The sequence below is a fragment of the Dipodomys merriami genome, unplaced genomic scaffold, assembly GCF_024711535.1.
Source record: "Dipodomys merriami isolate MVZ:Mamm:240054 unplaced genomic scaffold, mDipMer1.0.p SCAF_6, whole genome shotgun sequence".
Taxonomy (NCBI): Eukaryota; Metazoa; Chordata; class Mammalia; order Rodentia; family Heteromyidae; genus Dipodomys; species Dipodomys merriami.
Genome location: NW_027206179.1, coordinates 57,667,669 through 57,691,409, shown reverse-complemented (window position 1 = coordinate 57,691,409; position 23,741 = coordinate 57,667,669). Strand labels below are relative to the sequence as shown.

The window sequence follows — 23,741 nt, the reverse complement described above, 5'->3', positions numbered from 1 at the left end:
TGACCATGCATTAGGACAGATAGGTATTTATTATGCTGGACATAAGAAGAGGGCACAAGGACTGGCCAATAAGGAACTTAGATAGGGTAGAAGAGATTTGTGCACTTATGGGAAACACACTCTGCTTTTGTTTAGTAGCAAACACAGTAGTTTTATATTCTCCCAGACTAAATATGTCCATTACCAATCAATAACACTCATTTCTATGAAAAAGTGGTTCATGTTATTGTCAGTATTTTATGAACAAGTATGCCTCTTTAATGACCTGAAACTTTAGTGCTATCCTTGTTCCAAATAAAGGGTGAGAAGAGAAACAGATATATGTAAAACTTAAATAAAACTACACTAGTGTATGATCTGCAGAATAATCTGTACCAGAATGTGAATTCTAGGAAGTCCTGTGATATCTGACTTGTATGTATTTTTTTTTCCCTATAGGCCATGTCCATACGAAATTTGTAAGGGTCGTGAGAGGTGAGTTACATATACACCCGTTATATATATATATGGATAGAAAAGTGTACATGTAGAAATTTATGCCAATTATATACATACCTATGTATAAATATATATGTTTGTATACATATATATGTACAGATGCATACATATTTACATACTTATGCCCTGAACTAAATACTTGGACACAAACAATACTAGCAAACAAGGACTGGTAGTATGTGTGATATAGATATATAGTATGTAAGAACATGAAAGACCTTGTGTTCAAACAACAGTATCACTAGTAAAATTAAGGACCTATCTATCAGGAAGGTGGTTCTTGTCATCCATGCTTTTAATGCCAGCTATGTGGAAAGTGGAACCTGCAATTAATCTCATTTACAAGACATTTTGTGAACAGTTATTGAGACCCTCTCCTAAACCAATGAGCCTGACATGCATGTGAGCTCACTGGTGTGTTTCCCCCACTCCTTATAACAGCATAAGAAATCAGATTGTGATCTGAGGTCACTTCCAGCCTAAAATGAAGACCTTGTCTGAAAACATGTCTAAAGCAACAAAGAACTTAGGTCATAGCTCAGATGGTAGAGCCCTTGCTTAGCCTGATATCCAGCTGCAGTACCAACTAATAAAACAAAGGGGGAAACATGATTGGAATTTGTAAAGTTATCCTTTGAGGAACCTTGAGAGTACAGTGTATCTTTGAAATTTTATATAGATGTTTCCACTGAGCATTCTGTAGATGATTTCTATATTTCAATCAAATGGAGTAAGAAAGGAAAATGCTATTAGGATCTGTAATCTACTGTAGCAAATTCCTTTTGTTACTCTTAATAACAAAATCTCTTAGAAAATACCAGGCTTCTATTTGTGAGTCTTATTGGACTGGACCCATGGAGGCAATCCTGTTTGGAGCAAAGAGGAAGAAATGATAGATATAGAGCAGTACATCCTGAGCACTGCATACCGTAGATGAAACATGTGTCCCTCATCATCCAGGGCTCTGTCCCTAAGTGAGGCTGGTGCTCCAAATCCTTATTAATATAGAGCTCTGCCATGTGGATGGGTGGTTCTCAATTGAAACCCTTCACACTTTGTTCAGAGCCCTTGCTTCAGGATTATACTTTTTGTTAAAGCAAGGTAGACTGTTATGATGAACATAAGAAGTGTGTGCAGGGAACTTATACAGTAGGGAACTACCTAGAGTAGAAGGGATTTTTACCTATGCAATAGAGTTGAACTGGGAGAAACTAAAACTATAACAGTGTGGCACTCTCATTTTATATATTTGTGAACTATATAGCAGAAAGCTTGAATCATTTCCCATGCTAATGAATCCATAAAAACTAACCTCTATTGAAAAGTAGTAAAGTTTCAAAAAACTGATTTACACGAGAATGAAATTCCACTGGAGTATATAAGCTACAGAGTAAGTAGAACTAGAATGTGAAGCATAGCAATCATGTGATGTCTGAGTCTATGTACTTTTAAATCCCACAGGCCTTCAGATGAATGGGCACATGAGATGTTATTTCTAAATAAAAGGTGAGAGCTAAATGACAGATAGATAGATATCCTAAATATAACATACAACATGTATATATGTGTACATAAACATGCACATGTAATACATATATATGACATCTGGCCCATATAAAAACAGGCTGAAAGGTGAAGATGAATTTGGGGAATTAATGGTGAGAAAAAATTCAGTACAGAATTCACTAGTTTTGTTTCTTCATGTTCTGATTATGTCATGTAGTCATACCTTTGTACATTTTGCCTTATTTGGATAAATGTTTAACATGTGATTCTTGATTAGCTCTTATAAATATGTTTTGCTTTTAAATGACATGTCGTAGATGGCTGTATGTATATGTAGTGTAAGAGTTCAACACAGTACACAGTGTGATGATCAGATTGCATAATTGGCATTTCTGTGATCTTAATTATGTATCATTGGTTTCTGACAGAATGTTTAATATTATTTTTCCTTATATTTTGAAATTTTTGTAATCATAATTTATAGCCTAGATGTCCTTCTTTGCTATTGGAGGAGTTATTCCTTCTGCTCATAAACATATCTGTATTAACATTCCTTTCCATTCTCCTCACATACTCTGGTCATGCCGTGACCGCTTTTCTATCTTGGATTTCTTTGAGATCAATTTGTAAACTGCCAGTGGAAGTGAGATTTTTTTGGAATACAATGTTTCATTTTCATCAATTTCAGAAAGTTTGGTTTCCTTTATGATTTCTTCATCAGTCCTTTGGTCATCTAATTTCTAAAATCCTTCTTTTCTTATTTTATTTCATTGGTGAGTAAGATATTGATAAAAATTTCACATTTTAATACTTTATTGAAAAATGATTTATTGGTAAAGTAGTCTATCCTAAAGAATTCTCCACAAAGGAAGAGGACGGCATTATTTGGAAGTATTGTACAAAGGAATTGCTATTCAACCAATTTGTTTATGAGTAAAATACATCTTGCTTGATGTCACCTCTACAAATGTATTTTAGACCAATTTGGTGTATAGTAAATAGTGATATTCTGTGATTAACTTATTGTCTGAATGACCCTTCATGGTAACAGCTGATATTGATGCTGCCGACTCCTATTGTGTTTCAGTCTAGGTCTCATTTTACAGTGAATGATGCTGGTTTTATGTAGTAGCACTATCCTTCAGTGAGTGCCTGTATATTTACAATTATTTCCCATTGACCATCTTTAGATAATGTAATACTGTCTTTCTATTTTTTCTCATATAGAAAAATTACTACATTTGATATACATTTGCATGTTAAATACTTTTTGCTTGCTTCAATTTTTTTCTAAGTTTTTTTTTTTTTTTTGTCGTCATGGGGCTTGAACTCTGGGCCTGGGCACTGTCCCTCAGCTCTTCAGATCAAGGCTAGTGCTGTACCACTTGAGCCATAGCACCACTTCCGGTTTTCTGAGTGGTTTAGTGGAGATAAGAGTCTCACAGATGTTCTTGCCCAGGCTGGCTTTGAACTGCAATCCTCAGATCTCAGCCTCCTGAATAGCTAGGATTTCAGGCATGAGTTACCGGTACCCAGCTCATTTTCTAAGTCTTTACTGGTGAAATAAGTGTCTAGTAGTAAGTGTATCATTGGGTCAAGGGTATTTAAATTTAATCCACTAGACAGTCTCTATCTGTAATAAGGTTTGGCTCTGCATGTTTAGTAAAGACATATTCCTAATGTTGTTGTAACTTTTTCCTGTCTCTTTGAGCCTTTCTTGTTCATATTTATTGTTTTATGGCTGTGTGTATTGATCAGGTTTGAATCTCTCTTCTTTTGTCTATCTGGTCTATGTATTTTCCCTATGAGACTGGCAATAATAGCACTTGACAAATGAAAGTAAATGATGGAATGACTTTAGAGTTGGTAATATCTCTAGAATTCTACAACCTATAGTGAAATGTAAAATAGATGTCCCATGGTAATGTTTATGGTAATACTATAGAAATATTCCAAATGAAAAATGTTTATTAATTTCACAGGCCTTAGGATATGTTATTATCTTAGAATGTGTAATTGTAATAAAGGATAACCTAAGTACAGATGCAAGTATGAACCTAAGTAGTTAAAGCTCAACCTGTCATGTCCAGAGTTGCTAGCTCTTTGGCCAAAAATGTGTATTAAAACTTTGTGTCATGTCTCACTATTTATTTTCTCAGCGTGGACCTCTCAGAAGTCTTACCTGTTCCTCTCCTTGGAATTGGAGATGATGAGTGAGTATAAAACCAATATGACAACCAAACATGTATATATATTCAATGCATACATGTTTCTAGACAGGTAGAATTTGAGATGAAACATACATAGCACAAAACAGACATAGAAATCTCAATCAAAAAGGAAAGTAGTTCCGGCCTGAGATCTCAGCTACTAGGAAACTTAGGAAATTGTGTTATAGGGTCAGACCTGTTCCAAACAGCAAACTCTATGACAAACATCTCTAGAACAGCACCAAGGAATGAGACCAGGGTATTATTGTAGAGCACCTGGCTAGTAAACAAGGGATCTGTCTTCAAACCGCACTATCCTCTGCACCCCATACAGAGAATGAAATAAGGGAATAAGGGAGAGTGAGGAAGGGAGGAAAAAGGAATGAAGGAAGAAGAGAAAAAAATGGGAGGAAAGAAGGAAGAAAAAAAGAAAGAAAAAGAAAAATGACATGATACAAATAAAACCAACACAGACTAGGAGGGAAAGGAAAAGAAGATCTTTGACCAGGTGTTTTAATGTTTTAACTGAGAGGTTTGTAGATTACTTTATTCCAAATATAGACTGAGAAGAGAATGAAAGTTATGTCAAAAAAATTAAAGTCCACTTGTGTATGATCTGCAGAGTAATTGAAAGTAGAATGTGAATTCTAGGAAGTCATATGAGATCTCACTATGTGTATTTTTAATTCCTATAGGCCATCTCCTTATGAATGTGCATATGGTCGAGAAAGGTGAGATACAAATAAACACATAAAGTATATGGATAGACAGTGTGTATGCCAATTACATGTTTATGCCAACTATATAAACACCTAAGTATATATGTATATATTTCTGTATGTATGTATGGACAGACATATGGACACATATGTGTTTGCAAACATATGTCTGCAACTGAACTCGGACAAAAGAAACAAAAATAGAAAAGACTTGGGGCTAGTGTGATACAGAGAGTGTCAGAATGTGAAAGACTCTGTGTTCAAACAGCAGTACTACTAGTAAAATTGAAATGTCTGTCAGAAATATCTGAAGGGTCTGCTTGTCACAAATGCCTTTAACACTAGCTGTCTGAGAAGTAGAAACTTGATGTAATCTCATTTAGAAGCCAGCTTGTCCAGTAGTTGAATAATTGAGCCTCATCTCAACCAATGAGCCTGATATGGACTAACAGCTGTATTCTCCCCCCTTCCCCAGGAAATTAGGTAATCAGATCATTGTCTAAAGTCTCCTCCAGAACTAAAAGGAAAACCTTATCTGAAAATATAGTTAAAGCAAAAAAGGACTTGGGCCATCGCTGAGGTGGTAAATCACTTGCCTAGCCAGCAAGGAGGATGCCCTGTCATCCAACTGCAGTAACAAAGATGGAAAAGGTGGTGAAACAGGATTGGAATTTGTAAAGTTATCTTCCAAAGAACCTTGAGATTACACTGTATCTTTGAAAGTCTGTTTAGATGGTTCCACTGAGAGTTATGTAAATGATTTCTATTATGCTCACATGGGGTCAGAAAGGAAAAGGCTATTAGAATCTGTAATCTACTGTAGTAAGTCCTTTTGTTACTTCTAATAACAAGCAGTCTCTTAAAAACATCAGGCTTCCTATTTGTGAGTTTATAATGGATTGGATCAATGGAGGCAATCCTATTTGTAGCATAGCAGAGGAAGGGATAGCTAGGGAGCAGTACAACCTGAGCATCACATACCAGAGATGATACATGTGTTCCTTGTTATATAGGGCTCTGTCACTATGTAAGGCTGATGCCGCAAACTATTATTAATATAGAGCTGCCACATGGGTGGTTGGTTTTCAACTGAAACCCTGCATACTTTGTTCACAGAGACCTGTGATTTTTAAAATTTTGTGTGTTAAGATCACAAACATAAGAAATGTGCATAGACTTGTGCAGCAGAGAATTACCTAGAGTAGAAGGGATTTTTACCTAAGCAGTTGAGTTGAATTGGGAGAAACTAAAACCATAACAATGTGACATTCGATTTAATATATTGTGAAATATAGAACAGAAAGTTTGAATTGAACTGTTTCCCAATAACATGTGCTAATGAATCTATAAAAAACTAACCTCTACTTAAAAGTAGTGAAGTCTCAAAAACTGATTTACAAAGAATGAAATTCCGTGAACATATATAAGCAGTAGAGTAAGTAGAACCAGAATGTGAAGCATAGCAATCATGTGGTGTCTGAGTCTATGTACTTTAAATCCCACAGGCCTTCAGATGAATGGGCACAAGAGATGTTAGTTCTAAATAAAAGGTGAGAGCCCCATGTAATTGTAACTCATAATAAAATAATAAAATTAAAAAGTAAGAGATAAATGAATCCATAAAATAGACATGAAGTGAAATGGATGGACTATATATATATATATATATATATATATATATATATATATGTTATGAACATGTACTTATAATACATATATATGAAATCTGGCTCCTACAACAACACATCAAAGAAAGGTGAAGATGAATTTGGAAATTTATGGTGAGATGAATTGCAGTACAGAATGTCATTGTTCGTGTTTCTTTATCCTCTCCTTGTGGCATGCAGTCACAGCATTGTACCATTTTGCTTCATTTGTACAAATGTGATTCTGCCTTAGCTTTAAAAAATATGTTTTCCTTTTTACTGACATGTAGTAGGTGGACATGTGTCTAGTGTGTACTGTAAGAGTTTAAACACTTGGTTCACTAAGTGTGATGATCAGATTGCATAATTAGCATTGCCATGATCTTAGTTATTTATCATTGGTTTCTGTCAGAATATCCATTAGTATTTTCACTTGATATATTAACATTTGTGAATTCATGATTTCTAGACTTTGCTGTTGAGGGAATTATTCTATTTACAAACACATCTTTATTTATTAACATCCTCTTGATTCTCCTCACATGCCTTGGTGATACCATGACTGCTATTCCTCCTAGTATTTCTTTGAGATTTACTTGGAGCTTACATGTGGAAATGAGTGTGTTTGCAATACTCTGTTTTCATTTTCATTCGTTTGAGAAAGTTTATTTTTTATGAATTGTCTCAAAAGTTGAGTAGATATCATGTAACTTGCATGTGTTTATATAATTTCTTATGTCTTTGTTTTCTACTTTTGTTCCATTGATGTGGTTGATATAGAGAACAATTTCAACTTTTGAAACTTTATTGGAAAATGGTTTATTGCACAAAGAACCATTTATCCTGGGGAATGGCCCAGTAAAAGGAGAAGAGCAAAATTCTGAAGTGCTGTACAAAGAGGTCACCATTCAATCCATCTGTTTATGAACACAGTGCATCTTGATCAAGGTCTCCCCTTTGGATGAAATGTTTTAAGTGTCTCTTAGACCACTTTGGTTTAGAGTATACTGTGATGTTTTGTGATTGACTTATTGTTTGAATGATCCTTCCTGGTTAACAGTTGGTATTGGTTCTCCCAACTTCCATCATATTTGAGTCTATGTCTCCTTTTGCATTGAATGATTTTGGTTTTTTTTTTTTTTTTTTTTTTTTTATTTTCTTTTATTTTATGAGTGAGGCAATGAGTACACTTCCACTTCCTCTTGAACATTGTTACCCCCTCCACCGTTTTCCCCCCACCATCCCCTCCCTCCCTCCCTTCCCCAAGGTTCTTTTTTTTTTTTTTTTTTTGATCGTGATTAAGTGATTACTTAATTTCCGGAAATTCACAGTATTGTGGAATAATGATGCTCATTTAAAGTCACAAGTTCATTCTAACTTTCCTGGAGCAAATTGTCTATCACAGTCTGTAATATATAACGGTGCTCATATGTTATATACCATATATGTGATCAGCAGCATGGGGATATTTAGTAGTGGTTCAACCAGATGAGTGGGAGTTCTTTGGTTTTATGTAGAAGCTTTGTCTTGTAGTGAATGCCTGTATGTTTAAAATTACTATTTTCCATTTTTTGGATAATGTCTGTCTTTGTTCTTTATTATTATTATCCAGCTTTTGATACAGAATCTCTTTTTTTTTTTCAAAGAAACACAGGGACTCTTGATTGTTCCTGGTTTCCTTTCCAGGGAAAATGCTCTTCCCTTGCTTCAATTAAGTCTTTGTAAATCTTTACTTATGAAATGAGTGGCTTCTAGAGAGCTATCATTTGAGTAAGGGTTTTTAAGTTTAATCCATTAGATGATCAGTATCTGTACTAAGTATTCTACCTCTGATATTCTTCACATTATCCTTTTTTTTTTTTTGCTGGTCCTGGGCCTTGAATTATAGATCTGGGTGCTATCTAGCCTTTTGCTCAGAGCTAGCACTCTACTACTTGAGCTACAACACCACTTCTGGCTTTTTCTGTGATTAAATAGAGATAAGAGTCTCATGGACTTTTCCTGTCTGGTCTAGCTTCAAATTGTGATCCTCAGATCTCAGCCTACTGAGTAGTTAGGATTATAGGTGTGAGCTAACAATAACGGCTGTTTTCTGGTTTTTGTTTTTGTTTTTCTTTTTATGTGCCTTTTGTTAATTTATTGTTTATGGGTTTTTTTGGCTGCCTGTTGATGGAGATGGATCTCTCTCCCCCCTCTCTCTCACCTATCTAGTCTATGGACTCACTTTATGTTACTGGCAGTAAAAACACTTGATGAATTAAAGTAAATGATGTAATGGGTTTAGACTGGTAATTCTTGTGAATTTCTCATAAGTATAACTGTAGTGAAATGTGAAGTAAATGCCCTATGCCAGTCTGTGATAAAACCAGATAACTATTCCAAGTGTGAAATGTTGACTGTTTTCAAAAGAATTAGGATATTTGTTATTTTCTTACAAAGATGTAGTTGTAACAAATGATGAACTAAGGATAGATACAGATATGAACACATGAATGGCTGAAGCCCAACAAATTCATGTCTAGAGTTGCTAGCTCTTTGGCCAAAAATGTGTATTAAAACTTTGTGTCATGCCTCACTATTTATTTTCTCTTAGTGTGGACCTCTCAGAAGTCTTACCTGTTCCTTTACTTGGAATTGATACTGAAGAGTGAGTATAAAACCAATATGACAACAAACATGTATATATATTAAATACATATATGTTTCTAGACAGTCAAATAAAATATAAGATGAAACATACATAGCAGACATAGAAATCTCAAACAAAAGAAACTGCATTTTAGATATTTTTCTATTAGAAAATATCAGGTTTTCTGTTTTTGAGTCCATAGTGAATTGAAACAATGGAGAGAAACCTATTTACATAAATGAAAAAGGAACAGAGGATAATGAGCAGCAGAACCATGGGCATAAAAGACCAATATTGTACTTGTGTCCCTTATAATGCGGAACCCTGTCACTATATGAAGCTAGTGTCCAAAATGTCATTATGTCTATCTGTGGCACTATGCAAGCTGGTTCTCATCCCAAGTCTGTAACACACTGAAAAAAGACCCTATGTCAGGGCTGACTATGTGTTAGAGAAAAATAGGTACTTTTTGTTTGTTTCTTTCTGTTTTTCACGTTTTCTTTTTTAAAATTTCCATATGATTTTTAAAATAAGGTAGATACTTATGATGCTGATCATGAGTGGGCACAAGAACCAGAGAATGAGGAACTTAAATAGGGTAGAAGGGATTTGTAATTAGAAAAAACAGTGCATTTATGGGGAAAACACAAAAAGCTAACACTCTACTTTTGTTTAATAGCAAACACAGAACATAAATGTTTAGTAGTTTTATATTTGCCAGCTCAAATATGTCTTTGCCAACCTATAACACCCATTTCTATGGGAAAATGGTTCACAAGTTTCAGAATAACTGTTTTATCTGGGAATAAAAAGACACTAGGGGGGCTGGGAAGGTGGCTCAGTGGTAGAGTGCTTGCCTTGCATGCCTGAGGCCCTGGGTTCGATTCCCCAGCACCACATAAGCAATAAGAAAAATGCAGGAAGTGGTGCTATGGCTCAAGTGGTAGAGCGCTAGCCTTGAGCTGAGGAGCTGAGGGACAGCACCCAGGCCCAGAGTTCAGGCCCCATGACCCGACCCCCCCACCCCCCCAAAAAAGACACTAGGGAGTGGGAGCACTTGCATGGCCCCTTGCTCCACCAGTCACTCTGAAGATTTTCTCAGTGCATGAATGGAGGACACTGCAGTGGTCCTCCATGATGAATGAGTCTCTAGTTACTTGTACTCTGCTATCAACAATGATTTTGGAAACTTGGAGGTTTTGATTTGCTGTGATGAAGATCATGAATGGTTGACCAGCATTCCTTTCACTAAGTGAGTTGAAGGCCAGACCCTTTGGTGGCTCACTGAGTAATGTGGTTCTCTTCCCCTTTGGAGAGTATCTTGCACCCTTCCTCTTGTCCAACCCACTGAACTGGAAATGCACTCATTCCTGGATTCAGGTGATGCTTAATGTCAGTATTTTATGCCTAAGTGTGTTACTTTTTATTAAGTGTGTTTCTTTAATGATCTAAAACTGTAGTGCTCTTGTTTCCAAATAAAGTATGAGAAGAGAATAGAAGATATAGTAAAAAATAAAAAAGTTAAAGTCCATTTTATTTAAAATTAATATTTAAAAATTATATTTATGATCTTCAGAATAATTTAAACCAGAATGTGAATCTAGGAAGTCACATGATATCTGACTATATGTATTTTTAATTCCTATAGGGATCGCCCATATGAATTGTGTGAAAGAAGGTAAGATAGAAATTAACCCTTTATAAATATGGATAGGGGTTCCAGCTGCCCATTGACCCGCACTCCGCCCTGCAGCAGGGCCGGGACCCTAGTGGCTAATGTCAGAAGAAAGTGACTCTCTGAGAACCAGCCCGTCTGTGGCACGGTTCTCCAAGAATGAGCTGCCGCCACCGGCTGAGCCTCCTGGCTACGTATGCTCACTGACTGAAGAGCTGGTCCTCAAAGCTCTGGAGGAGCTGCAGGAGAAGCCTGAGTGGAGACTCTGGGATGTCCAGGCCCTTCACAACATGGTACGAAAGGAGTACCCCAACCTGAGCACATCCCTGGATGACACTTTCCTCCGGGCCTGCAGCTCTGCAGCTGCTGGTCAAAGACCACAGCTGCAGGCGAAGCTGGCCTGAGATCTTCAGTAACCTGAGGCTGTTGGCCCTCAAAGATGTCCTTGGCTCTGGGTTCCTCACGGTGCTGCCCCTCACGGACCCCAGGGGCTGCCACTCCTCTGAGGCCAAGGCCTTAGTCTTGCTCTCTGTAATTAAATGGCAGCATGAAAGAACCATAGGAGAGTACCCTAGGCGAGCCCATCCTGGTGGTTGAGCCTTTGGTCACGTGATTATTTCAGGGGAAGACATGGAAAGTGTTCCCATCGATTCCCAAACTCTCAGCTTGCAATTATTGATCTGGAAGCTGTCTCTGCTTCTCATGTAGCTCAGAAACAAGGAAAGTGGGGACCAAAGTGACTGGTCTTCCCAGGAGAAAAACCACCAGATTGGCCAGTCAGCATTATTCTTATGCAACCATTTGGCCAAATCCACAATGTGGCCAAATGTGAGGCACTGGGATTTTATCTTTCCCGTGAACCTTAGCTGCAGACTTGTGTTGCTTGAGATCCAGGCCCCAGGTGGCCATCACTAGGCCTGGAAAGCGCCTTCACTGAGTGGGAACACCAGAACCCAAGCAGCACTTCCTAGCCAGATTTGGAAAGCCAGAGACTTCAAAGCACTCTGGGCGTTCCTTTATTTGGATCTTGCATAGAAACTCCCATCCGCTGGGCGCTGGTGGCTCATGACTATAATCATAGCCACTCAGGAGGCTGGGATCTGAGGATCATGGTTCAAAGCCAGCCCGGGCAGGAAAGTCCATGAAACTCTTATCTCCAATAAAAACCACAAGAAAACCAGAAGTGGTGCTGTAGCTCAAGTAGTAGACCACTAGCCTTGAGCTGAAGAGCTAAGGGACAGCACTCAGGCCCAGAGTTCAAGCCCCACGACCGACCAAAAGGAAAAAAGAAACGCCCACCCCCACCTCATCACCAAATCCGTAAAGCCTTAGCCTTGGTTCTCAATGGAATCATACAGGATCCTAGAAGTGTATGATTTTGTTCCATGCAATAGACTGATTCTAGGCCTATAGAATTGGGATCTAGGAATCAGAGACCTGCACCTCAGGTGTGAGACTGTGGACAATTCATGAGCTTCTTTTGGTTGCTAAAGTTCTGGTATTGGTGTTAAGCTATCGTTAGGTTTTCTGCCTAGAGAGATGTCTAGATAAAGTGTCTAGGTCCTGATATTTTGTGATATATACACAGGCCTTTCCATGAAGAAGTGTCACTACTTGGTCTTGCTCTTAAAGAAACTGATGTGTATATTCCTGGGGGGTAAAATATGGATAGGTAAATATATAGGTAGAAGTTTATGCCTATTATAGACACACATATGTATATATGTATGTATTGTTACGTATTTATGTATAGTCACATGGACACATACGTATTCACCCACATGTGCCTGAAACTGAACGCTTGGACATAATGCCACAAATAGCAAGCAATGACTGGTGGTATGTGTGATGCAGTGTGTCAGAACATGAAAGACCTTGAGTTCAAACAGCAGTACCACTAGTAAAATTAAGGATATGTCTATCAGGAAGGTTCTGCTTGTCACACGTGTCTTTAATGCCAGCTGTGTGGGAATTGGACACTGGGGGTAATCTCAGCCATCCTGCAAACAGTTACTGAGACCCTCATCTGAACCAGTAAGGCTGACATATGAACTCACTGGTACATTACCTCTCCGACCCCTCTTCTAGCATCATAAGAATCAGATTGTTGTTTGAAGTCACTTCCCAGCCTAAAAGGAAGACCTTATCTGAAAACATATCTAAAGCACTCAAGGACTTTGGACCATAGCTCAGGTGGTACAGCGCTTGTCTAGCAAGCAGGCAGGATGTCTTGTCATCTGAATGCAGTGCCAGCTAATGGAAAAGTGTGGAACAGGATTGGAATTTGAACAACTTTGGGATTACAGTGAATGTTTGAAAGTCTTTTTAGATGTTTTCTCTAAGATCTTTGGATGTTTTCTGAATTTTGATCAAATGGAGTACGGAAGGAAATTATTAAGAGGCTATCCCTTAGGACATACCAGGATTTCTATTGGAGAGTTATTTCTATTTGATTGGACCAAAATAGGGGATCCTGTTGGGATCATAGAGGAGGAACTGGCAGATATGGAGCAGTACAACCTGAGTATCACATACTAGAGATGATGCACGTGTCCCTTGTTATCTAGGGCTATGTGAGACTGGTGTCTCAAACCCTTATTAATATCAAACTCTGCCAAGGGAAACCCTACACACTTCATCCAGAGTGCCTGCTTCACTCCTATAATTGTTTCATTTTGTGACAGACTTTTAGGATTGTAAATGTAAAAAGTGTATGCATAGACTTATGCAACAGGGAACCTACTTAGATGTAGAAGGGATTTTTACGTAGGCAGTAGAGTTGAACTGAAACTAAAACTGTAACAATGATACCTCTTCTTTAATATATTTGTGAAATATAGAATAACAAGTTTGAGGGCTGGGAATGTAGCTTAATGGTAGAGTGGCCCTGGGTTCAATTCCTTGGTACCACATAAACAAAAAATAAGCTAAGCAAAAAAATGTTTTTAAAAATTGCTTTTTAAAAACAAGCTTGAATTATAATATTTCCCAAGAATAATATGTGCTACAAAAACTAAACTCTGTTTAAAAATAGTAAACTTTCAAAAAGGTGAATTACATCAGAATGAAATTCCACTAGTGTATATAAGCAGCAGAACAATTGGAAACAGAATGTGAAGCATAGCAATCATGTGATGTCTGACTGTATTTACTTTTAAATCCCATAGTTCATCATCTGAATGGGCATTTGAGCGCTCAGCACTGAGCAAAAGGTGAGAGATAAATGAGTCCATAAAATAGACATGCAGTGAAACAGATGGATGGATAGATTTCCTAAATACCAATGTACGATGTGGGTATATATAGGCACATAAACATACACTTATAAAACATATCTATGAAATCTGGCTCAAAAAACAACACACTGAGAATGGTGAAGATAAACATGGGAAGTGGATGGTGAGATGAATTGCAGTACAGAATGTCCTTGTCTTTTTAATGCTCCCCTTGTGGCCTCTGGTTGCACCATTGTATCATTTTGCTCCATTTGTGTAGATATATAACATGTTATATGATTTTGGTTTAGCTTTTTGAAATGTATTTTCCTTTTAGGTGACATGTAGTAAGCGCCCATAAGAGTTTAACACATTGAGTATACTAAGTGTGGTGATCAAACTGCATAATTGGCATTTCTATGACCTTAGTTTTGTATTATTGCTTTGGGACAGAATGTTCTATATTATTTTCATTTGCTATTTTGAAATTTTTGTAATTATGATTTCTAATGTAGATATCTTTCTTTGCTTTTGGAGGTTATTCCTTCTGTTCAGAAACACATCTCTCTCTACTAACCTCCCTCTCCATTCTCTTCACACACCCTGGTCATGCCGTGACTGTTATTCCATATTGAATTTCTTTGAGATAAAGATAAACATGTGTGTGTGTGCGGCTGGAAAGGTGGCTCAGAGGTAAAGCACTTGTCTTGAATGCATGATTCCTCAGCACCACATAAGTGGAAAAAATGTGTGTGTGCTTGTGATACTATGTTTTCATTTTCATTGGTTTGAAATAGTTTGTAATTTTTTAAATTAATTCTTGTGGGGTTTTTTGCCAGTCCTAGGGCTTGAACTCAAGGCCTGAGCACTGTCCCTGAGATTCCTTTGCTCAAAGCCAGCACTCTACCACTTGAGCCACAGTGCCACTTCTGGCTTTTTGTGTGTGTATGTGGTACTGGGGAATTGAACCCAGGGCTTCATGCATGCTAGGCAAGCACTCTATCACTAAGCCACATTCCCAGCCCTCCCTCTTTATTAATTCTTTATCAGTCCTTTGGTTGATCAAGTGAGTAGTATGTACCTTGTATGTCCTTGTGTAATTTCTAAAGTGTTTTTTCCTACTTTTATTTTATTGGTGAATAAGATATGGAGAATAATTTCAACTTTTAGAACTTTATTTGAAACTGATTTGTAGTATAAAATACCCTCTATTCTGGTGAATGCTCCAATACAAAGAGGAAGGCATGTTCTAAAGTGCTATACCAATGATTTACTATTCAACCAATCAGATTATGGAGGTCTTCCCTTTAGGTGAAATGTTTTAAGTGGCTCTTAGACCAATTTAGTTTGGAGTATACTCTTATGTTTTGTGATTGACTTATTGTCTGATCCTTCCTGGTTAACAATGGATATTGATTCTCCCAACTTTGATTGCATTTGAGTCTATATCCCCTTTTACATTGAACAATGTTGGTTTTATGTAATAGCATTGTCCTGCAGTGAATACCTGTATATTTACAATTGTTATTTCCCATTGACAGTTTTTGGATAATGTGCTGTCTTTCTTTGTGTCATTATCCAGATTTTATATAGAATCTATTTTTTTTCTCATATTGCAAGGTAACTCTGATTGCTTCTGACTTGCTTTTGCAGAGAAAATACTCTTTCCTTGCTTCAATTTCAGTCTTTCTAAGTCTTTAGTGGCCAAGTGATTGTCTAGTAGGAAGTATATCATTGGGCCAAGGGTTTTTTTAATTTAATCCACTAGACAGTCTCCAGTTGAAATAAGATTAGGTCCTGAGTATTCAGGAAAGACATACTTCTTACATTGTTGTAAGTTTTTTTCCTCTGTTTTTGTTTTTGTTTTTGTTTTTTTTGTCAGTGGTGGGTCTTGAACTCTAGGCCTGGGAGCTGTCCCTTGAGCTCTTTAGCTCAAGGCTGGCACTCTACTACTTGAGCCACAGCCCTGCTTCCTCCTCTGTTTTTTTTAATGTGTCTTTGTCCCATTTACTTGTTTGTCTTTATGGTTTTATTATTGTGTGCATTGATTAGATCTGAATCTTTTTTTTTTGTTTTTCTGGTTTATATACTCACCCTAAAAGACTGGCAGCAATAATACTTGAATGAAAGTCAATGATGGAGTGATCTTAGAATTGATCATACCTGTGAAGTTTTTTATATGTATAACTGCAGTGAAATGTGAAATAAACGCTCATACCAGTCAATGGTAATACTATAAAACTATTCCAAGTGTGAATTGTTTACTGATTTTCTAAGGTATCAGGATATATGTTATTATAAGGATCCAACTGTAATAAATGAACTAAGTATAGATGCAGATATGAACATGAGTAGACAAATCCCAACATGGTCATGCCTAGAGTCACTAGTTCTTTGGCAAATAACGTATGCTAAAACTCTATGTTGTGTCTCACTATTTTCTCTTAGTGTGGACCTCTCAGAAGTCTTACCTGTTCCTCTCCTCGGAATTGTCGATGATGAGTGAGTACATAACCAATATAACAAATAAACATATATTCAATGCATACATGTTTCTAGACAGATAGAATATGAGATGGAACATACATACATAAAACAAACCAGACAAATCTCAAACAAAAGGAACTGTGGCTGAGTGCTGATGGCTCATGCCTGTAATTTTAGCTGTAGGGAGGCTGAGATCTGAGGATCATGATTCAGCCTGGGCAGGAAAGTCCATGAGAATCTTATCTCCAATTAATCTCCAGAAAACTGGAAGTGCAGCCATGGCTCAAAGTGGAATAACACTAGCCTGGAGCAAAAGAGCTCAGGGACAGCACCCAGGCCCTAAGGTCTAGCCCCTCAATCACCACCACCACCACCACTGCCACCAACAACAAAAAGAAACTGTGGTGCAGGCCTAAGATCTCAGCTGCTAGGAACATGATTAGGAAGATCATGGTCTAGTGCCAGAACTATCTGAACAGGTAACCCTATGGAAAACATCCCTAGACCAGCACCAAAAAATTGGGCCATTATGTTATGGTAGAGCAGCTGTCTGGAAGACAAGGAACCTATATTTTAACTACAGTAAGCCCCACCCCCCAAAGATGATGAAAGAATGAGAGTAAGGGATGAAAAGGAGGGAGGTAGGAAGGAAGGAAGGAGATAAAAAATGAAAGGAGGGAGAAAGAGAAAACCAACTCAGACTACAGCAAAAGGAAAAAGAGTTTGAGATTTATTAAATGATCCTCAGAAGTCCCTTGATAATACACAGTATCTTTGACAATATGTCTAAATGTATTCACTGAGATATTTGTGACTTTCTGTTATCTTAAAATATACATCATAAGTATGCTTCTTTTACAACAGTCATTTTAGTAACATATTCCTTTGGAAACTAGCATTTTTTTACTTTTGGGTTGTTGTGCATTGGACCAAAGGAGAGAAAATTCTGCTTACAGAAAAGAAAAAGTAACAGAAATAGAGGATAGTGAGCCACAGAACCATGTCCATAAAAGATCAAGATCAGAGCTGGGAAGGTGACTCAGTGGTAGAGTGCTTGCCTTGCATGCATGAGGCCCTGGATTTGATTCCTCAGCACCACATAAGCAGAAAAAGCCAGAAATGGTGCTGTGGCTCAAGTGGTAGAACGCTAGCCTTGAGCCAAAGAGCTGAGGGAAGGCGCCCAGACCCAGAGTTCAGGCCCACAACTGACAAAAAAGAAAAAAAAATCAAGATCGTGCATTTGTCCCTGTCACTATGTGACACAGAACCCTGTCACTATATGAAGCTAGTGTCTAAAATGTTATTATTGACACTGTGCAAGGCTGGTTTTTATCACAAATCTGAAAAGAGTACCTACATCAGGCCTGACTATGTGTTAGGGCAGGATAGATATTTATAATGTTGGACATAAGAAGTGGGCACAAGGACTGGAGAATAAGGAACTTAAATAGGGTAGAAGGTATTTGTAATTAGAACACACAGTGAACTTATGGGGAAAACACAAAAAGTTAACACTAGTTTTATTTAGGAGCAAACACAGAACATAAATGTTTAGTAGTTTTGTATTTTCCCAGACCAAATATGTCCATCCCCAAGCTATAACATTCATTTCTATTGGATGGTGGTTCACAAGTTTTAGAATAACTGATTTTCTGGGAAATAAAAATGCACTAGTGAGTGGGAGCACATGAAAGGCTCCTTGCTCCAACAGTCACTCTGAAGAATTTCCCAACACATGAATGATGGACACTACAGTTGTCTTTCAGATAAATGAATAAATATCTAGTTACTCGCACTCTTTTATCTACAATGACTTTGAAAAGTTGGGGCTTTGCTAAGAGGAAGATCATGGTTGATCAGCATTCCTATCCCTAAGTGAGTTGAAACTCGAACCCTTTGGTGGCTCACTGAATACTGTTGTTCTCATTGCCTTTGGAGATTATCTTGTATTTGTCCTCTTGTCCAACCCACTGAGCTGGAAATCCACTCAGACCTAGATTCAGGTGATGCTTATTGGCAGTGTTTTATGGCTAAGTGTGTTTCTTTAATGATCTAAAAATGTAGTGGCGTCTTTATTCCAAATAATGGCTGAAAAGAGAATGAAAGGTTTGGGTAAAAAAAAAAATTAAAGTCCACTTGTGCATGATCTTCAGAGTAATTAAGACTGGAATGTGAATTCTAGGAAGTCATATGATATTTAATGATATGTATTTTTAATTCCCATAGACCTTGTCCATATGAATTGTGTTCAATACCAGATTCTGAAAGGTGAGATACAAATAAGCCCATAAAATTCATGTATAGACAAGTTTATATGTAGAAATTTATGCCAATTATATCTTTGTATATATTTGAATATGTATATATGTACAGACCCATGAATACATGTGCTTATACATTGTGCCTAGAACTGAACAGTCAAACACAAAAGAAATAGTAAGCAAGGACTGTGGCATGTGTGTTGCAGAGTGTATCAAAACATGAAAGACCCTGTGTTCAAATAGCAGTACCACTAGTAAAATTAAGGACATGTAGCTGGGCACCAGTGGCTCACGCCTGTAATCCTAGCTACTCAAGAGGCTGAGATCTGAGGATCATGGTTCAAAGCCAGCATGGGCAGGGAAGTCCATGAAACTCTTATCTCCAATAACCACTAGAAAACCAGAAGTGGTGGTATGGCTCAAGCGGTAGAGTGCTTGCCTTGAGCTGAAGAGCACAGGGAAAAAGCCCAGGCCCAGAGTTCAAGCCCCACGGCAGACAAAGAAAAGGGGGGGGGGACATGTCTTATCAGGAAGGTTTTGTTGTCACACATACCTTTAATGCCAGCTGTGTGGGAATTGGCACCTGAGAGTTATCTCATTTACAAGCTATCCTGCAAGCAGTTATTGAAACCCTCATCTGAAACAGTGAGTCTGACATATGAGCTCACTGGTATATTACCCTCCCTTCTAGCATCATAGGAATCAGATTGTTGTTTGAAGTCACTTTCCAGCCTAAGAGGAAGACCTTTTCTGAAAACATATCTAAAGCTCTCAAAGACTTGGACCATAGCTCAGGTGGTAGAGTGCTTATATATAAGCAAGCAGGCAGGAAGCCCTGTCATCCAACTGCAGTACCAGCTAATGGAAAAAGGGAAGACTGAAATTTGTAAAGTTATCCTCTGGAGAACCTTAGGATTACATTGACTCTTTGGAAGTTTATTTAGATGTCCCCACTGAGAGATTTTTGATAATTTCTATATTTTGATCAAGTGACGTCTGACAGGAAAATGCCATTAGAAGTAATCTGTTGTAGTCAGTCCTTTTTGTTACTCTTAATAATAGGCAGTCCTTTAGGAAATAACCAGGTTCTCTATTTGAGAGTCTCTAACGGATTGGACCATAGGACTCAATCCTGTTTGGATCAGAGATTAGGAGGTGGTAGATATGAAGCAATACACCCTGAGCATTATATACCAGAAATGATGTATGTGTTCCCTCATTATTTAAAACTCTTGTCAGTATGTAAGGCTGATGTCCCAAACCCTTGTTAATGTAGAGTTCTGCCAATTGGGAGGGTGGCTCTCATCTCAAACCCAGCAAAAATTTGTCAGAGCCTTTACTTCAGGCTTATTGTTTCTTAACCTGATGTTAAGAAAAGGACAGACTTAATGATGATGAATGTAAGAAGCTGCTATAAAAACCTGAATCAGAATATTAGATAAAGTAGAAAGGATTTATACCTAAACCAAATAAAATAAAAACAAAAGCTTATACTAGACTTTTGTTTGTAAACTCCTGAACACAAAATTTATTTGCTTAATAGATTACCAGACCAAATGTGTTCATGCCAAATCTAATTTTTATGGGAAGAATGAATCACAGAATTTTCAACAGTAGTGATTTATGTAGTAGGTTAATTTAAACCATAATGTGAAGTCTAGCAGTCACATGATGGTCTGACAATATGGTTTTTTAAAAATCATATAACATTATTCCAGATGAATTTTCCATATTGCCAATAAAAGGTGAACTGTAAATGAGACCATAATAGACATTGACAAAAATGTGTCTATTGATATAAATTTATGGTATAAACATGTATGGCACATATGCACAGATAAATACACATAAATTTGTGTTAGGTTATTTCTATATAAACATGTGGAATCTTGCACACTCATAATCTCACACACCAAGAAAAGTGGAGATCAGATTTGAGATAATTGCAGTATAGAATGTCATTGTTGTTTCAGCATACTTGTTGGTATACCTTTGCACCTTTTGAGTCTAGTTTGAAATAACTGCAGTATAGAATGTCATTGTTGTTTCAGCATACTTGTAACATGAGGTATAACTTTGCACCTTTTAAGTCTACTTGAATAGAAATGTAGCACACTAAAGTGGAAAAGTTCTCTGGTGTAATTTTACAGAATGTTTTCTTTTTAATCCAGACATTAAGTAGATTTATTTATGCATGTAGGTAGTATGCATTTATGGTAGTAGGGCTTGAACTCTGGGCCTATAACTTTTTTGCTCAAGGCTAGTGCTCTACTACTTGAGCCACAACTCCATTTCTGGCTTTTTGGAGGATACTTAAAGACCAGAGTCTCAAGGACTTTTCTACCTGGGCTGCCTTTGAACTGTAATCCTTAGATCTCAGCCTGCTGAGGAGCTAGGATTTATTATAGGCATGAGCCACAAGTGTCATGAAAGTGGGTAAATTTATAGGATATATTGTGATTGGTTTAACATGTGCATACTAATTGTTATGATCAGACAGGCATTTCTCTAAGATCTTTGTTATACATAGGTGGTTTGTGGTAGAAACATTCAAAGTAATCTTCACTTGTTATTTGGAAACATTCAGTTACTCTCCAACAAGCTCTAATACTATGCTCTATAGAACATTAGAGTTACTCTTGTGTGACCTCTGGTCTCTACTTATTTATCCATCCCCACTCTACTTCTCTATACATAACCCCTAACCTGTCACTGCTCTTCTCTCTTGTAGTTTTTGGAGATCAACTTGAGCTACCACATCAAAATCAGTGTATTTTCCAACATTATATTGAAACTTTGAATTTCCTTATTGATTTTTTTTGGTCAGTTATGGGGCTTGAACTCTGGGCCTGGGCAATGTCCCTGTATTTGTCAGCTCAAGATGAGTACTCTACCACTTTGAGCCACAGCACTACTTCTGGCTTTTTTCCGGTTTTCTAATGATTAATTGGAGCTAAGAGTCTCACAGACTTTCCATTCCCGGACTGGCTTTGAACTGCAAAACTCAGACCTCAGCCTCCTGAGGAGCTAGAATTACAGGCCTGAGCCATGGGCACCTGGCCTTTATTGATTTCTTTATCAATCCTCTGATTTTCAAATGACTGTTAGCTAATTTGCATGGTTTTTTAAAAATAATTTTGAATGCTCTTTTTTTGTCGGTCGTGGGGCTTGAACTCTGGGCCTGGGTGCTGTCCCTGTGCTCTTCAGCTCAAGGCGAGCACTCTACCGCTTGAGCCATAGCACCACTTCTGGTTTTCTAGTGGTTTATTGGAGATGAGTCTCACAGACTTTCCTGCCCAGGCTGGCTTTGAACCGTAATCCTCAGATCTCAGCCTCCTGAGTAGCTAGGATTACAGGCATGAGCCACCAGCACCTGGCTTGAATAATCTTTCTTTGGTAGGAACAGATAATGATGCTTCTAACTTCTTGTGGTCAAGACTATATCTCCTTGTAGGTTTAATGATATTGCCTTGTAGGTTTAATGATGTTGGTTTAATAGAAGCACATTGTCCTGTATTGTGTAACTGTATCTTTACAAATATTATTTTTCTTTATTTCACATATTCTCATAATTTTCTGTCCTTCTCTATGTTTTTTCCAGTGTTTGCTGCAGTCTAATTTTTCTTACATTAAAAGCTGCTCATCCTTGTTTTGTTTTATTGTTTGCCAGAAATATATTCTTACATTCCTCTCTTCCATACTAGTTTTATAAATCAGTCCTTACTATTGAAATAAATATTTACTAGGCAGCATATCATTGGGTCAGGGTTTTTTTAATTTAATCGTTTAAGGCAATTGAGCAGGCTAATCCAATATACCATAAGGTTCTGATTGATCAGGAAAAAGAAAACATATTGCTCACAGTCTCTTCTCTTTCTTTCATGTATCCTTGTTCCTTTCTTCTTGTTTATTTTTGTGATCTGCTGGCTGCCACTATAGATCAAGAATGATTCTCTTGTCTTTTGTATCCCTGGTCTACAAACTTACCCTATATGACTGGTAGTAAAGACACAATGAGTGACAGTAAGGAAGTGATTGAAAGACTTGATAATCAGTTGTATCTGTGTAATTCCAGTACCTACAACCTAAATTTCAACTTGAAATAAAGGTCCCCATGTAAAGGTTCAATTCTAATAAACCAATGAATGAACTTCATCTTTACCTGTCCTCTGATTTTAACTACTCCTATGTAAAGCATCTTAGGAAATGACAGTTTCATGTGGGTTTTTTAAATTAACCTGTTCAGATTTAAAAGTTGTGCTGGTTATGTGTTATGCCTGAGTATATATTCTGATCATTCCTTATCCTGAAAGAATTGGCAGTAGCACCTACTGTGGGATCTAATATTGAAATGTGGGTTAAAATCCAAGAATATTCTAAGTATAACTGTAAATACTTACATATATATATATACATATCCTCACATACATATTTCTAAAGACATAATGAGAAAAATACCCACCTACACACATACACATATAGCAAAATGTTAAACAAGAGTGGTGGAGCAGTGTAGCACAAGCATGAGACCCTGGCTAATAGGAGATATGGGTAGGAATATCATGGACTGATACCCATACCTTGTCAAAACAAGAAGCCCTATCCAAAATATATCTAAGCACAAAAGGAGTGAAGTTTTGCCTCAAACCTAAAAACTGTGCTAGAAAGGGGACAGCCATTGTTCACACTCCGATACTGACACTAGAAATAAATAAATAAATAAAAGAAAAACAAAAAAAGAGAAAAAGAAAAACAAGTAGAGAGAGGGGGAAAATGGAGATGTGTGTTGTCTCTTGGAAATTTCTCGGGCCTTTGACACCACATCTAATTTTTTGCTCTGAGAAATCTGTGATTAACTTTCTTCCTCCAGTAGAACAAATAGAGTAAGAGAGAAA

General features: G+C 37.3%; 1 protein-coding gene across 4 annotated transcripts in view; it reads left to right on the top strand.

Annotated features, from left to right (window-relative positions):
* LOC138814098 (uncharacterized) overlaps positions 1-23,741 on the top strand; it is a 95,088-nt gene that overhangs the window by 52,553 nt on the left and 18,794 nt on the right. For all 4 annotated transcript variants that reach the window (XM_070002958.1, XM_070002957.1, XM_070002956.1 and 1 more), the window contains 10 exons: positions 439-474; positions 1,960-2,004; positions 4,164-4,217; positions 4,910-4,945; positions 6,439-6,483; positions 9,173-9,226; positions 10,857-10,886; positions 14,051-14,095; positions 16,547-16,600; positions 18,812-18,853. In XM_070002958.1, coding sequence (XP_069859059.1) covers positions 439-474; positions 1,960-2,004; positions 4,164-4,217; positions 4,910-4,945; positions 6,439-6,483; positions 9,173-9,226; positions 10,857-10,886; positions 14,051-14,095; positions 16,547-16,600; positions 18,812-18,853 — 441 coding nt within the window. The remainder of the gene's footprint in view (positions 1-438; positions 475-1,959; positions 2,005-4,163; positions 4,218-4,909; positions 4,946-6,438; positions 6,484-9,172; positions 9,227-10,856; positions 10,887-14,050; positions 14,096-16,546; positions 16,601-18,811; positions 18,854-23,741) is intronic.